At 43.4% G+C, this 16,089-nt stretch overlaps 1 protein-coding gene across 2 annotated transcripts in view; it reads right to left on the bottom strand.

Moving 5' to 3' along the window:
- The window catches only part of TLN2 (talin 2), a 320,515-nt gene that overhangs the window by 75,746 nt on the left and 228,680 nt on the right, over positions 1-16,089 (bottom strand). For both annotated transcript variants that reach the window (XM_088446408.1, XM_088446417.1), the window contains exons 33-39: positions 14,958-15,047; positions 14,756-14,878; positions 12,389-12,532; positions 11,534-11,695; positions 7,918-8,058; positions 6,929-7,110; positions 4,439-4,571 (exon numbers count right to left, since the gene is read on the bottom strand). In XM_088446408.1, the coding sequence (XP_088302534.1) occupies positions 4,439-4,571; positions 6,929-7,110; positions 7,918-8,058; positions 11,534-11,695; positions 12,389-12,532; positions 14,756-14,878; positions 14,958-15,047 (975 nt within the window). The remainder of the gene's footprint in view (positions 1-4,438; positions 4,572-6,928; positions 7,111-7,917; positions 8,059-11,533; positions 11,696-12,388; positions 12,533-14,755; positions 14,879-14,957; positions 15,048-16,089) is intronic.

Below are 16,089 nucleotides of genomic sequence, written 5' to 3'. Positions count from 1 at the left end.
AACAGGCACTATAACTCCAGCCTGGAGCATAGTGTGCAAAACCTTCCGCAGTTCCGTGGCTTTGTTCCGGTCTGATGGAAGACCCGTGGTGAAGAATCGGGATGGGGGTCTGTGCCGAAAGGAGAGGGCATACCCGTGAGAAACCACCTCGTGAACCCAACTGTCTGTCGTGGTTACAGACCAACACCGGGCGAACCGTAGCAGGCGGCCTCCCACTCTGGGATCCCCCAAAGGGAGGCCCGGACAGTCAGGATGCAGGTTTGTCATCGGACTTAGGAGCCGGACGTCTGATATTCCAGGCCTGCTTCCGGGGCTAGGCCGATTTCTTGGGGCCAGCCTGTTGGGGAAAGGACTGTGCTTTAGGCCTACCCTGGGCCCTGTAAGGCCGAAAGGAAGATGTACCTGAATTGGAAGGAACTGCAGCAGACGGGAGACATGCAGATTTGGCTGCCGCCAGCGTGGCTACAATTTTGTCCAGATCCGGACCAAATAGGACTTCTCCATTAAAAGGCAAAGCTTCCAAGCCCTTTTTTGAATCAGCGTCCGCCTTCCAAGATCGCAACTATAAGGTGCAACGAGCCGCCACAGCTGCCGAAGAAATCCGAGAAGTCAGGGTACTGATATCTAAAGCCGCTTCATTAATGTAAGTAGCTGAATCCCGGAGATTGCCTATCAACTCGGTCTGTTCAGCTGAACATTCGGAATCCAAAGACGCCTCCAAACTATCAGCCCAGGGGAAGCAATCGGGAAGCCGACTGCCTAAATACCGGCAGCCGGCTTCCCGACTGTCATATCCCGGCAAGGGTGAAATGCCGGGCGTCTAGATGTAGACGCCCGCATTTCTCCGACGCCGTGAGACAGGCACCCGGCATCCCGATCGTAGCGATGCCGGGCGCCGCGAGCGGACAGCCGCGGGGGGGAGGGTTAGGTTTAGGGCTCCCGGGGGGGACTTAGGGTTAGGCACCCCCCCGGGAGGGTTAGGCTAGGAGGAGGGTTAGGCACCCCCCTGGGGACTTAGGTTTAGGCAGCGGGGAAGGGGGTGGTTAGGGTTAGGCACTTGGGGGGGAAGTTAGGGTTAGGCAACCCTAAGGAGGGTTAGGGTGGTTAGGTTAGGTTAGTAGATACTTACCTATCCACGATGGGGATTTGCAACGCTGTCGGGCTTCCGCTGCTCGGAACGCTGCTGATGTCGGCCTGCCGCTGACGGGAATCGAACCGCGGGCCATGCGGCCGGTGGTATTTCATACCCATTCCCAGCCCAGCGCTCCATAGCTCTGGCTACCTAACAAATGGCCATAGCCGGCTTGGCTGCCCCCCCCCCGCAAGGGAATAAACGGACTTTAGGCAGATTTCCACCTTACGGTCCGTGGCATCCTTTAAGGAGGACATGGAGGGCATGGGCAACGTGGCACTTCGGACCAGGCGTGTCACATGAGAATCCACCTGTGGCGGGGATTCCCACTTAGCAAAATAATTGTCCGCAAACGGATAAGCCACTGCTAAACGTCTTTGAGGCGGATACCGTTTGCCAGGATGTTTCCGCGCCTCCTCTAAGAGGTCACCCTTAACATCTTTGAAAAAGGCATATTTGGATTTTGATACCAGAGGTTCATCATCCTCAATAACTAAAGCTGTGCGGACTGCACGAATAAGGCCAGGTATATAAACCTTAGACTTAGCGTCCGACTCTTTAGTACGGAGAGGTTCCTGGTCCGAAAGACCCCGTCATCGGTCGTCCCCTCGTCATCCTCATAAGGAGTGGACAGAGACGCCACCGGCCGCTTATGAGGCCGCAACGCAGACTCCCCTTGTAACATGTCTGACAAATGCTGCGCAGAACTTGTCAGAGAATTAACCCACGCAGGCTCCTGAGAGACCTGAGGAGGGGAAATAGGGAGACTATGGGGTACTATCAGATGTCTCGGGAACCCCTGCATGGGTGACGACACCACTGAGACAAACCCATCTGAGGGAACGCAGGTTGTGGAGCTACCTGGCCCACTAGGGTTGTAAGCGCTGCCTACATAGCCCCTCTGCGCTACCCTTCCCCTCCGCTATAGGTACCTTACACGTAGTACACAGAAGCTGGAGAGGAAAATCACTCTCAGACATGATGGCAAGTATGTGACTCCTCTCACTGATACGCGTTAGTATAGTGGGAGAACCGCCCTGCAATCACCGCACCGCAAGGGCTTTAGCAGAAGAAGAGCAGGGACAGTGAAAAGGCTGACAGTAGAAAGTGAAAGTTCAGGCAGCAGACGCTAGCAGCAGTCACATACACTGCAAAGAAATGAATCCCTGCACTATCAGCGCTGATCCTCAACTACGCAGACACAGGGCCTGGTAGGACACAGCGCTGCATAGACCTGTTCCAACGGAGGAGAGGTATGCCGGGGATCCCAGACCACGATGCCACCGATCAGCAGCTTCCAGCAGGGTTCACCATTCTTCCATAAAGATGGCCACCGAGAAGCAGAGAGGAGGCCGGCCTGGGGGAGGAGCGCTGCCACAGGGCCAATCGGCAGGTGCAGAGAGGGCTGTGTGCAGCGGGGGAGGCTCCGGCTGTGTACAGGGAAGGCGAGCTCCCCTGTCATGCAATTAACCCCTGGGACGCCGCAGCGCTACCGCTCAGCTGCGGTCCGCTGTCCCAGGGGGTAATGGAAGCGCAGGTCCGTAACCTGGCTCCACGCTGCAGCCAGTCCCCAGGGAGCCCCCTGCCTGGGGACTCCGGACCATGTTCCAGCGGGGACCCACCGCGGGACCCCGCTGCTTACCTGCTGTCCCCCTTAAATCCAGTCATGGTCCCAAACATCTGGGGTCACCACTAGCTGTGACCCCAGATGCCTACCAGCATCCCCGGATCAGTACCGGCGTTCTGGTATCGGTGGAGGAGTAGGGAAGACAGCATGGACGTCAAGAATGACTGTCCATGCTGTACCTCCAGATGTGCAGCCACAGCTGCCTTGTAGAAAACTTCAGGGGCTATCCTTAGCCCCCCTCTAAACAGGTGCATCCGACTCCGAGCCGGGCACCAACGAAACTGAGATGCCTTGGCTCGGGGGCGGGGTATAGGAGGGGGACCCTAGTGCATCCTGGGAGGCTGAAAACTTAACTCTATGGTGCCTGATGCCTGACGTCATCACCTATACCCAAGGTATGCTGTGGATACCCTATGGACCCTGAAGTAGAAAGATCGATCTTAATGTTGGTTCTGAAAGATTACTTGTAATTAATTTGACTTGTGCGGACGCTAAACCTACATTTTGTAAACTGATAAGGCTCTCTGGGAATGCTGCATGATCGTCAGTATGCCATAATAAAATGACTGTAAGCTCCAATTAACCATTTTTTACAAATAAAAAGGAGGGACTTAAAAGGAGCACGTTCATTAGAAATGTATCCACAAGACAATAAACCAGTATACCTGATTCAGAGATGCACACAAACCAGCCAAGACTGCAATTCCGTATGCAGCGATTCTGTGAAAATAGCTCCTGGGAATTGGACAGACACATCCATCGGCTGCGTTTCTGAGCCACCGCTTGAATACAAAGTCATACCATCGAACCTCAGAGCAACCCTATGGTTTCTCAGAATATGCGTCAGAAGTCAGGTGCTGGAGCCTGTCCAGCACAGATGCAAGCAGACACACGTCCACAAAACTGTCGCAACGCGCCTGCATTACACTCGCCACCCGTTACCTCCCACAATGGTCGCTGACAATCAATCACTCTGCATCCAAATCCTCGCTGTGAGCGGTGTCTGTAATCAGACTTGGTGCCTGTGCAGTGCGACATCAGCGTTGCGTCCAGCTCTAAATCAGGCCTATTGTAGAGGCCCACTGTAAGAGATAGGTGAACGCCTCGTGGGTGCAGCATGGTACTTCCTCTGAGCAGCTTGGTCACACAGCCATGTGATAGTTGGGCCTTAGCTTTACTACATTTTGCAAATCCAATGTGTCTGCAGCTAAGGTGTTATACAGTGCAACTCTGCGAGCCACCTCTTGATGGAGCAGGTCTGGGATATACACAGGGTCCAGTATCCCCCAATAGGATGACCGAGAAAATGGGATTTTACACTTAGATTAATACCTTTTCTCTGAACCCATTGGGGGATATTGCACACCCAGCCTTCCAGTCAAGTTCTACCAGTTTAAACTATACCAACTTAAAACTTTTTTTTCGGAGAGTTATTGTTTCTTCTCTGCTTCTGTCTTGTGGAGCTTGGTTAGGAAAATAACCAAATATGCAGGAGGTGGATATGGAACAAGGAGAGTTAATACTTTAATTATACTAAAATGCAGTCCTAAAGGTGGCACTATATTCTCAGGGTCCACTGGCAAAGAGTACATCATAATTAGCTTACTAAATATTACCATATCTAAAACAAGCAGTAACTTTATCTAATTAGAATGGAAAACATGGGCCGCGACTCATACCTCTAGTGAGATATCATCCCTCATGGCCAGGTTCTGACTGACACTTGCCAGAGATGCCTGTTCAATGTCACGAATACATCGGTTGATGCTATCAATAGAATAATCACATTCTCTCTGTCCTGGAGCTTTGTCCCTGTAATGATGGAGAGAGAAAAAAATACCAAAGTACCAGTTACTTCAGCTTGTTTTCCTGAGCACTAATTTATAACAAAAAGCAATCATATTACAAAAGCTACATATCTATAATGTTCTAATTATTCTTCTTATATCTTCTGCTATGAAAGAATCTTGTAACCCTGAAAAAAAAAATACAAGTTTATTTAGATAACAAGAATCTCCACTAGTAGCTGAGTTTTCGTAATGGAATGTATGTGTGGCAGTGGTGTAAAAAAATAATTCTAGATTTCTCTTGGGGGATTAAAAAATATGTCAGCACATCAGCGAGTGCAATGTGTGGTCGCCGTCACTCTCCTCAGAAAAATAAATGGAAAAAAAATCAAGGGTAACCAACAGAACTTGGTCAGTGACCACCGCTGCAAGGTGAGGAGAGAGCAGCTCCAGAAATTACCCAAGGTGTTCCAGGATTTGGTAGGGAAGTAGTGATGTCAAATAATAAAGTGAGGGGGTGTGGATCATTTACAGGAAGCAGCTTACCAGGGAGCAATATCAACAGCCTCTCAAGTGTCAAAATGCGGGATCCATCTGGAAACTGATGTAAGAATCAGGAGGTATAGCCCTGGCTTGAGGGATGAAGAGAAGTAAGATATCAGGGAGGGAGAGAGGGGGAGAGAGAGGGAGGGAGAGAGGGGGGGAGAGAGGGGGATAACCAGATGATAAGGAGAGTGACTGGAGGTGGGGATGCGAGGAAGGGTGCTCAGGTGATCACTGACTTGATGATGGGAAAAGAATTGGGGGAGTGAAGAGAGGGGGCTGTGTATTGGGGGAGTGAGTGAAGAGAGGGGGTTGAGTATTGGGGAGACTTAACAAGGGGCTGTGTTCTGGGGAGAGTGATGAAGTGTCTGTGTATTGGGAGCTGGCTACAATTAAGGTTACTGACCTGGGCAACACTGGGTACAATTGCTAATGTATAAAAATAATTTACCCTTCTAATTTTATGTCTTGAATGGCTTTGACACTGCTTATGAACGGCTTTGACACTGCTTATTGCAGTCATCCTCTGCGATGTAGGGTTCTAATCAAATATTCTCTCTGAGATGCATTCATACTACTCCGGTGGAAGAAATGGGCATATGACAGCTACCAGTCATGACACAGTGTAAATGCAGTACACAATCTAAAAACCTGCTGAAGACTTGTGATTATAATGGTAAATTTATCTTTATTCAAACTACAGCCCAATAAATCCATTACAGAAAGAATATATATTTACATTCTAAAGCTGGCCACACACTAGACCAACTTACATCCAACCAGCCAACTAGTTGATTTGCTGGAATGAAAATCTGGTAAGGGATGAAAGCAAATGACAATCAGCAATTTGCTCCCAAATGCCGGAAAATGGACAAAAACTGTTTGAACAAATTGTTTAGATCAAACATTTAACAAACTTGTCTGACGACCAGTTTCATCTGTTTTCTGGCATTTAGGAGCAAATTGCTGATCATCAGTTACTCCCATACATTACCAGATTTTCATTCCAACCAATCAAATAGTTGGATGGTTGGATGAAGTTGGTCTAGTGTGTGGCCAGCTTTAGAGTTTTATATTTTTAAATAGATAGTCTAGTTGTATCAATTGTGAGGTCTGAAGCGCATCTTATTTTATCTTGCAAAAATACTTATTACACATCTGACCATCAAGCATTTCCATAATAAATTAATTTAATGGTGGCCAGACATTTATTAATATCAACAGCAATAACAGCTAACTGGTGCAAAGACAAGCATGATGCCTGCAAACAATCTGTTGAAGATCAGCCTTAAATCAGGATGGCAGTTACCTGTGTGTGTAAGAAGCTATCAGATGTGTTGTACAACAAGGGAAAGTTTTTATTCTTTAGTGCAGAGGTTCCCAAACGCTGTCCTCAAGGCTCCACAACAGTTCAGATTTTAGAGATTACCATGGTTGAGCACAGGTGGTTAAATCAAATTGACTGAGGTACTAATTAAGCAACCTGTGCTTAACCATGGATCTCTCTAAAACCTGAACTCTTGGGGAGCCTTGCGGACAGTGTTTGGGAACCTCTGCTTTAGTGCACTATTGCCCAACTCCAGTTCTCAGAGATTCCTAACAGTGCATGTTTTACAGATCTCCACAGTATCACAAGTGAAATAATTAGCTCCACCTGTGGATCTTTTGAAATGTGTCAGCGAGTAATGAACACACCTGTGCACCAACTAAGAGATCTGTAAAACATGCACTGTTAGGGGTCCCCAAGGACTGGATTGGGAAACACTGCTTTAGTAAATTGTAGGGGATTAAACACACTTAACCAGCAGTTCCAAAATGTCAGTGCTCTCCATACTGTACCTGATGGATGTAATCAGACTCTTAATAGAGTCAGAGACTATTCGGGAGTGACCAGCCAGGCTAGACCATGTAGGTGGATCTTTAGGATTTATGGCCAGAGATCGGGCAGTCTTGATAAGGGATGATGAGCTCTCTAGCATGGTCACAGCAGATACTAATATAGGCTCTTGAGCGTGAGACCCCTGTATGCGACAAGATAGATATTTAGACAGATATTAATATTTACCCTCAGGTATGAAACAACAAATGTGATAACAAAAGACAGTATGTAATCTTAGAGATGTAATGCAACATTTTCTATAATGAAAACAGAATTCAAGAACTGCAGATTAAAGTTAGGAAAGATATTGTTTTACAGGCAAAATTAAGTAATTAAAGTCTACTGTATATTACACAAAAATGTATTTTGCCCAATAAAAATCGTTATGTTATAAACTATAACCCACTGGAATAACTTCTGCTTATAATAGGACTTCTGCAAGAAATCTGTTCAAACATTAGATACACATTATTGCTGCAATTTGAAAGATACAGAATACACTCTACATTATCAAAATCTGTAACCATGAAAACACACAGTGAGCTCTACAGTTTGTTTTCATGATTACAGATGTAGCTAAGTTAGGTCAGTAATTAACATAGATGAAATTGCTGCCACAGTGTGTTTCTGAGATTTACTCAGGCCATTTCCGACATAATTCATATTTCAAGTATCAGGCGTTATTTCAGTGAGTTGTAGAATACTAGCATAATGATATTAATTAACCAAAAATTCTGTTTGAATGAAATTTCCCTTTAATAGTGGTGACTAGTAAGCTTTAAAGGCATCAGGCACAGGCATAGCAACTAAAAAGAGAATGAGCTGTAAGAGGAGTATTTGAAATGAGTTCTAAAAGCAACATATAATATTAAAAATGCTCAGGAACCAAGCTGTATGGAAGTGTATATAAGGAAAGGGAATAAATTAGTAATAGATTGTGATGCATCACCTCTGCACTTATCTGGGCTGGAATACTGGCAAATTCAGGATTTGAGGCAAATGCTGTCAAGTTCTCCACAGCCGATATAAGTGGTGCGGTAGCTGCGCTGCATTTCTCACGATTGTCATCTGAAAAGTCTCCATCCAGGGTCTGAGAGTCAGATTATGGACAAGAAAAGTTCATCAAATGAATATGAAATGTTCCTTTCACCACCATGTGGTGCATTACCTAAATGGTCTAATTATATTGCACTAACATCTTTTTTTTTTTTTTTTTACAACACACATTGATCACAAATCATGTTTTTAAAGTTGATGTAAGAAAGGTTACAAGATGTTCAATAAACCTAGAACTTCATTCCTATTCATTAAATAAGTACAAAAGCAAAAACAATCAAATGTTGCTCCCAAGGAATATACACACACAGGTGTATTTTAGTTAACGTTGCAGGAGCCCTCTCTTCCCCAGTTCCCTCTCCTTCCCCCCACACATCTGTCTCTTGCACACCCACCCAACACCCATTTTCTTACTCTCCTCATCCCTCCTTCTCTCACTCCACCCACGATATATATGAGGATATATGCACAAACACATGCATATAATTTACTTGCGGTCAGAATTGCCATTTTTGCCCTCTTTCTTTATCGCCCCTTTTCCATGCCAGTCACCTTTTTCTTCCCGCTCCTTCCTCCTGTCCTATCCCTTATCTGGCTCTACCCTTCCCCTCTCTCGCTCTTTACCTGTGTTCCCTCATATATCGAATCCATCTTGCCTGTCTCTCTTCTCTCCCTATTCATCCCACTATATCCCTCTCACTCTTTTCTCTCTTCCCTGCTGTCTTTTCCAATGCAACCCGATATATATAAGTTCTGCCATTGGGGAGGGAGGCGTTCTGTCTGGAAGCACTGTTGGATAGTCTTGAGGTAGGGGTGACTGCCGGGTTAGCTGTGGGAGAAGTGAGGCTGTGATGTCCGGGAAGCTGCCAATGAGAGCTGTAAGGGGATGGAGGGGGCCTAACAGCATTATATAATAGGTAATAGATAAATACATAAAACTTATTCACAGTATTTATTGATTTGAAATAATAATAATAAAAAAAAAAAAGTGCTCAAAAGAAAGAATACATGATGCTACAGGACCTATATACTGTAGATGGTAACAGAAAATGTATTGTGTTTCCACTTTACATGATGAAAGTATAGGAACTGTCGATCTGTGTTGACAACAATGTGGTCACATTGGTACACTTCCCCACATTTGATAGACGTGTCCAAAAATAATTTTGGAATATGGTGCAGTCGCTTATTGACAATGATGGATCTCATTCCCCTTATCCTTGTTACTTTACTATTATATGTCCCAATCCGCCAGACAGCTAAGCACATCAACAATGAATTCTTTATATAACTTATGCTGCAGTATCAGCTGGCCCATACTTGGAAATGGCCCAATGCTCTGGCTCGTCAGGAAATTATAAATAGGTGTGTGTACAAAATGGAATATTTAACCAGTCTTCAAAACAATACAGTGGACAAGTTCAATTCAGTCTGGTCCCCATGGTGCTCATTTTATAAAGTTGACTCTTCCTGGACTTGCATGAGTGATGGGCTCTCTATTTTGTAACCTTGCTTTCCACCTCTCCCCACCACCCAACTTGCTTATCCCCATACACCTATCCCATCTTCCCTTCTTGTTTTCTTTCCTAGTGCATTTTTTTTCTTCCTTTTCTCTCTTCCACTCTAATCTCAGCTTTATCTCTTGTACTCCTTCTCTAGAACGCCTGGCATTTGATTGGGCTAACAGGTCATTAAGTTCAGCCCCACTTAAACCGTGGCATCACAAGGGGGTTGCGGGCTGTACCCGTGTGCCACCCGCCGAGGGGTGACACCAAGGCGCAGACTCCCCCTCAGTGACAGGAGCTGGGTGCTGCACTGAATAATTAAGTGCAGCACTCGGCTCCTGACCTGTGAGGGAGCCAGTCGCCACTGCACACAGGGCAGTCTGCACCTCCGGCAATCCCCCTGCCCCCCCCCCAGTAATAACGGGACCATGGGGGTTCGGCCGCGAGGCCACGCCCGTTTTTGGTGGCAGCGCCGTGCACACAGCATCCCTCCCCGCACCGGGTGACACCATGAGGAGGGATGGCACTTCCTGTTGATCTTGTTTATTATACACATTTGTTTCCTCTTTGTCTGGAGTTTACCTTGTACTATAGTGTGTTTCATTTTACTTTACATTTTATCCTTCGAATTACTGTTACTCATTTTAGAACCTTTTTGGTTATAAATAACACCTACAAATGTCTTATTTTTTATTTCTTTATTTTTGTGTCCTGACAACTTCTGTGTTTGTTGTTATATTAGGAAAACCCAAATAAAACAAAGTGATTACAAAAATCTATAAAATATATCAAGTTAAAAAAATAATGGAATACGGTTTTAGAGGAAAACTGCATGGGGGGTGGGGGGGGAGGAGGGGCAGCACAAAAACATGTAACACGAAAAGGACAGAAGAGACAGCAACACCCGTGATACTTTTTCACATGCCAGACTTTTCACCTACGTCGCATATTTTAGCTGCGGAAACTAATCGTGCGCGCCCACGCTATTCACAGTTTCAATCCCAAAACACGTGAAAACACAACCCGGCGAATGCAAACCAGGTGAAAAGTCACAATTGGGGAAATCAGCCTGACACCCCCTTAAAGATGCACTTACATTGGGGATCAATGTACATGCCCCCGAATAGCCCTAGTTATTTGGGATACTTAAGGTGTGTGAATTTCTTCTAATTAGTGTCTTTGCACAAGTGGTGAAGAATAGCATTAAGCAGTTTAAAAAATAAATAAAATAAGTAGTCCTGTCAAATTTGGGGTACTTGAAAATGGGTGCAAGCTTGTTTTAAAGTCACTAAAGTAAAGTTTTAAAAAAGGTTAAAAAAGCACCTTCAGCAAGCACCTGCAATCAAAAAAAACACCTCACCCCTAATTGCAGACCCCCCCAAAAGGCAATTTCACTAGTTTTTAAGTTTGCACCCCCACTTTGCACTTTTTCGCCCCCTTTTTCTAAGTCTTTTTTTGGGGTGTTCCTCTTTTTTTACGCAGTTATCCTTTGGGGGGCAGTGCTGAATGGTTTTTCCACCATTGCACCCCTAAATAGCGATTTTGCACTTTTTTTCGATACCTATTCATAGGCGAATCTTTATCACCTATTACATTGCATTGCGTTTTCGCGTACGCAAAAAGCAGATGCAATCGAATACAGCGATACTTCCCGACAGGCAAAAAGTTGCAATCGGCGATATTTTTTCGCGGATTCCGACTTTTCGCCGCTAATTGTATATGGCCCTAAATGTGATAAGCGACAGATAATACAGGACAGACCAATTTTCAATTGTAAATCTCTAATCTTTACATAAACTGTTTTAATATGTATATGCATATGCATTAGGGTCTAAAATTCATCATGTTAGATTAGTATTAGCTTACATAAGTTTACTTAAAAGAATAAAATAAATAAAAAGAATAAAATAGTGATTTCCCCATATGAATATGAGGAGTTTGTTAACAAGTCCTACTAAAGTACACTGGTGTATAAGTGCTGTTTAACATACATAATGGTATTACCTTGATTGTTTTCACTAAGTTGGCAGTACTGTTCGCCACCTCTTTGGCCGATTGGACAAAGTGCCTTTTAGCCACGGGATTGGCAGTTTTGGAAGACGCAATGCGGCAGGCATTGCACAGTGCTGAGGTGTGTTTGGCAACTATGGTGGCAGCTGACAGTACCTATAGAACAAGCAAACAAGTGGAGACAGAGCCAACAATAAACGGCAAAACAGACTGTAACTAACATCAACAGATACACCCACAAAACTATCCACTGTATTTAATCTACTAATTAATGACCAAGTCCTACAGTGCAAACAAACATTGAACAAAAAAGGGCATGTGTTTTGTCTGAAATGTTTAGTCCATACATAGATACTATAAAAGGGAAATAAAAAAAAAAACATACTTACAAGTTGTGCATACCTAAAATAAATTATTAATTGTTCAAAGTCAAATGAATGTAAATAACCCTGGAAACAAATGTTTGGGGTTTTTCTATTTGTACTGTAGGAGCCATTAGCAGACATGTCTGTCTCCTAAAGTTGGAGATTGTGTTGTTCTGAGCACAGTGGCTTAGAGCAACAGGATTTCCATGTGCAGCGTGAAATTGGACAAAAACTGTCTCTACAATGCTGGTAGAGGTATGCTCATAGTGGATAGATCGAAGTCAGCTTCAAACCTCATTTATCAATACATCTAATAATGATCCAATCATTCTGGATCAGTCACATTATTATCACGTATTGTGCTCGCTCAGAGGCCCCACACATAGCAATTTTGCACAATTTGCTGATGCCATCTTGTGTGTGCACAGTTTTCCAAGGCAAAAAGCTTTAAAATAGCAATGAGGACTACCCAGCTGACACTTACCTGAGATGGGCTGCTGGCTGGATCCACTAAGTTCTGGCATGCCATCTGGATGGCTTGATTAGCTCTGGCAAACTGAATTGGGTCAACAAGCCCTTGCTGGCCAGCCTGGCTATTGGGATCAGATATACCCACCAGGTATGATGCCTGCAGGAAAAGACTTGATTACATTTTTACTGTTTGTCTTTTTGATTAATTACCTTGCAATCCATATACAGTGAGTGGTATTCATAACATAAGGTAGACAGTTCAGACATGTTCTGAGGAGAAGCAAATGTAGAGGACCGATTAACAGAAAGTTACACTTCCAGCTACAAAATCGTAGCAGACTCTTTTGAAGTTAAAGAACCGTTTTTCACATAAAGTACGAGGGCTGATTGAAAAGTATGAGACTGCCTCTGTATCCCATAGGTAGACGTGGCTACGCTATGCTGGTAATTGCATCGATGTGTCTGAACCTGTGGTAGTCTTCTTTGTTTGGTCACAGCGAGTGGAAGATCTTGGCGAATGAGGAAGACGTGTCTGAGATTACGTCAGAGATGTGTGATTGAATTTGGTGTTAAATGTGGAAAAAGTAGAAATGAAAAGTATGAAATGTTATGGCAAGCATATGGTGCAGAAACAATTATCCGTGCTTCAGTATTTCGGTGGTGGAAGCACTTCAAAGAGTAATATGCGAGTGACTGACTAAGCGCGTTCTGGGAGACATTCGAATGGTGTTCTTGTACGATTCAACTCGTTGTCGCATCTGCTCTTCTTTTGAGATTTCTGGGTACCCACCTAGCACACGTACATTTTCAGTTCCTTTGTCACAATATGCTGAACCTTCTGTCATTTTGCAACATTTCCGCAGCGTTGGCAATGTTGACATCTGTAACCACAGTGGATGGTCTGCCAGAACGCGATTCGTCACATGTCACTGACGTGATCAAACAGACACGTCTTCCTCATCCGCCATGACTAAATGTACGAAGATGTTCAACTCGCTGTGACCAAACATAAAAGACTAAGGCAGTCCAACCCCACGTTCAGACACATCGATATATGAGCTTCACAATAACCAGCATAGCGTTGCCACGTCTACCTGTGGGACAGAAACACAGAGGCGGTCTCATTACTTTTCAAACAGCCCTGGCAAATAGGAATGGTAAAAAAACGGAAAAACTTAAAATTGATGTCAGCCCTGTTTGCTGATAAAAAAAAATTTCTGGAGAAACCACATAATACGTATCAATCTCCACAAGGTATAAAATAAAGTCCATCATTGTGATATATCTTATACTGTTTAGGCAGTGTAAGCCAAGAAAGCACTCGGACGTCCGTTTTTTCTTGACTTGCTTCACTAAAATGGTCACTGCTGGGCTCCATTTTGTCATATATTAATATTTCATACACCTAAACCTTCCTTGACAAATGCTCTATAAAATATTGAAAACTACATCAAAATCCGACCAGTGGTTCTCGAGATTAGCCCGAAAAGACAGACAGATGCCTACCACGGACTTTATTTTATACTATGTATAGAAGATAAATGATGGCAATGGTCATCAAGAACATCACTGAGGTGTTTTATTTATCAATTTAGAAAAAGCCCCGGTTAAGTTTATGATTGTTTCACCACATATCTAGTGGCAAATAGTTCTTTCTACTCAAAATCTGAATAAAAATTTAATAATAAATATGGAACAAATAGGAAATTGTGCACAGGTTCCCTAGCCAAAATTACTACCAGACTTTCCAAAAATATTAAGAAGCCCCCCACTTAAAAGTGTTTAAGCTTAACTAGATGGCAATCCCAGTGATCACATATCTTTGCACAAACACTGCATAATACTCAATCCCTGATAACACAGGAATATGTGGACTGTACACGTCTCGTCACCAATTCACAAATATATGTATGCTTATGTATATCACTATTACTTTTTTCGCAATTAAGAGTGTATAGAAATAATTGAGAATATAGAAATTAGTTGTGAGATGCAGAAGGCCGTATTTGTCTAATGGCTGCTGTATTGTTTTTGTAGTAAGTCTACACTGGCAAAATACATGTATAATTAAGCTGTCTTTAAGTAAAAGCATTGTCATTTATTTTAGAATCTGTATTTGTGTGAATTATTTAATTTCTCTTTGTGACGAGTAAGGTTTTTAAGTAATTTAGAACACATCGCGTTATCATCCCCTACTCCCTATTACATGAGAATTCAGTGATAGGCTTTCAGACCTGTGTGTATGCATTGGGCCCCTGTGGCTGCCATACATATACTACAGTGGTGCCATGATCTGAAAACAAAGTACTATGGAAATCAGGTAATTTATTAATGACCACTACAAATAAAGTACCATTCCATTTGTTTACAGATGTCTTACCTGTGCAGCAGCTTCAGTCAGCCCGCAAAGAGCCTTGGAAGCTACACCGACACACTCCCCAAACACTGGTAAGTCTCCAGTTTTGGCATTCTGAGAAATTCCTGCCATGGATTCTCCAAGGACCTGAAATAGTTCAGTAAAAGCTGCTTAACCACAACTCTGGAATACACCTCAGCTACTAGAAATATGTACTGCATGTTACCTTAGAATTCTCCATCACACTCTCAATGCAGTCAAAGTAGGACAGGTCACTGACTGGCTCGTTCGGGTTCTCAAGCATTCCTTTCACAGTCTAAAACAAAGAATGTATGGTATGGTCACAACATTTCCCAACAGTGCAGTAATCACAATGATACTGAACACCTCAATTAAACCATAGTAAAATGTATTTTTATACACCAAGTATATTAATCAGAGTGCTGCTACATAGTCAAGTAATATAAAATATAACAAAATCGACAAGAAATTGGAAACGTAATGTCCCATGAGTATTCCTCCAGCTTTTCATTTACAAATGATGGTAATATGATAGGGCTTTCAAAGTAGGTACACTAAAGGTGCCTATCCACTAGACTATTAAAATGAGCGATTGAACGATAACTATATCAATATATCAAAATTGTTTACAGATTGTTTAAAAAATTGGTCTTTTACACATCTATCATCGTGCAAACATGCGGTCAACCTAACAATAACGTCAGGTTCAGCATGTTTGCAGATGATTGATGTGCCTGCACTGAACTCGTTCAGTGTAGGCATATCACAGACTGACAAACGACTGCACGATTACAATGTCGTAATCGTGCAGTCTTTTACCTGTCTTCTAGTGGATAGGCACCTTTAAGCTTCACGGTGAGGAGCATATCTTTGTTCCACATCCTTAAATAGAGTTCCCCTCATAAAAACAGGCAGAAAAGAGGCAGTCATTAAATCGAATTCTGACATGACTTCAAATTATTGATGTTTTTACCTGGCAAAGAAACCACCCAAACTTTGCTCATGTACAAATGCATGCATGTTTATACATCAAACGCTAAGCTGCATTACCAGAGAGACCTTTGGCAGATAAAGGTACAAAAATAACATTGGTTACATAATCTGCAGATAAAGAGTCTCCTGCTGTTATCAGGTTACTGAAATAAGGTACGATCAAGAGTCTCTTATGATCTTATTCTGCTTTGGTCTGTTCTGCTCACTAAGGAAATTCACAAGGGCCAGGAACAGTGAAGCAGATATTATGAACTTCCACCTAGACCACTAATTCCAGAAACTTTCAAAGTTATACAATGAATGGCACATGGTGATGTATTCTACTTTAGAAGTTTGACAGGATG

The sequence above is a fragment of the Taudactylus pleione genome, unplaced genomic scaffold (genome assembly GCF_031769625.1).
Source record: "Taudactylus pleione unplaced genomic scaffold, aTauple2 ptg000019l, whole genome shotgun sequence".
Taxonomy (NCBI): Eukaryota; Metazoa; Chordata; class Amphibia; order Anura; family Myobatrachidae; genus Taudactylus; species Taudactylus pleione.
This window is presented reverse-complemented; position numbering and strand designations above follow the sequence as displayed.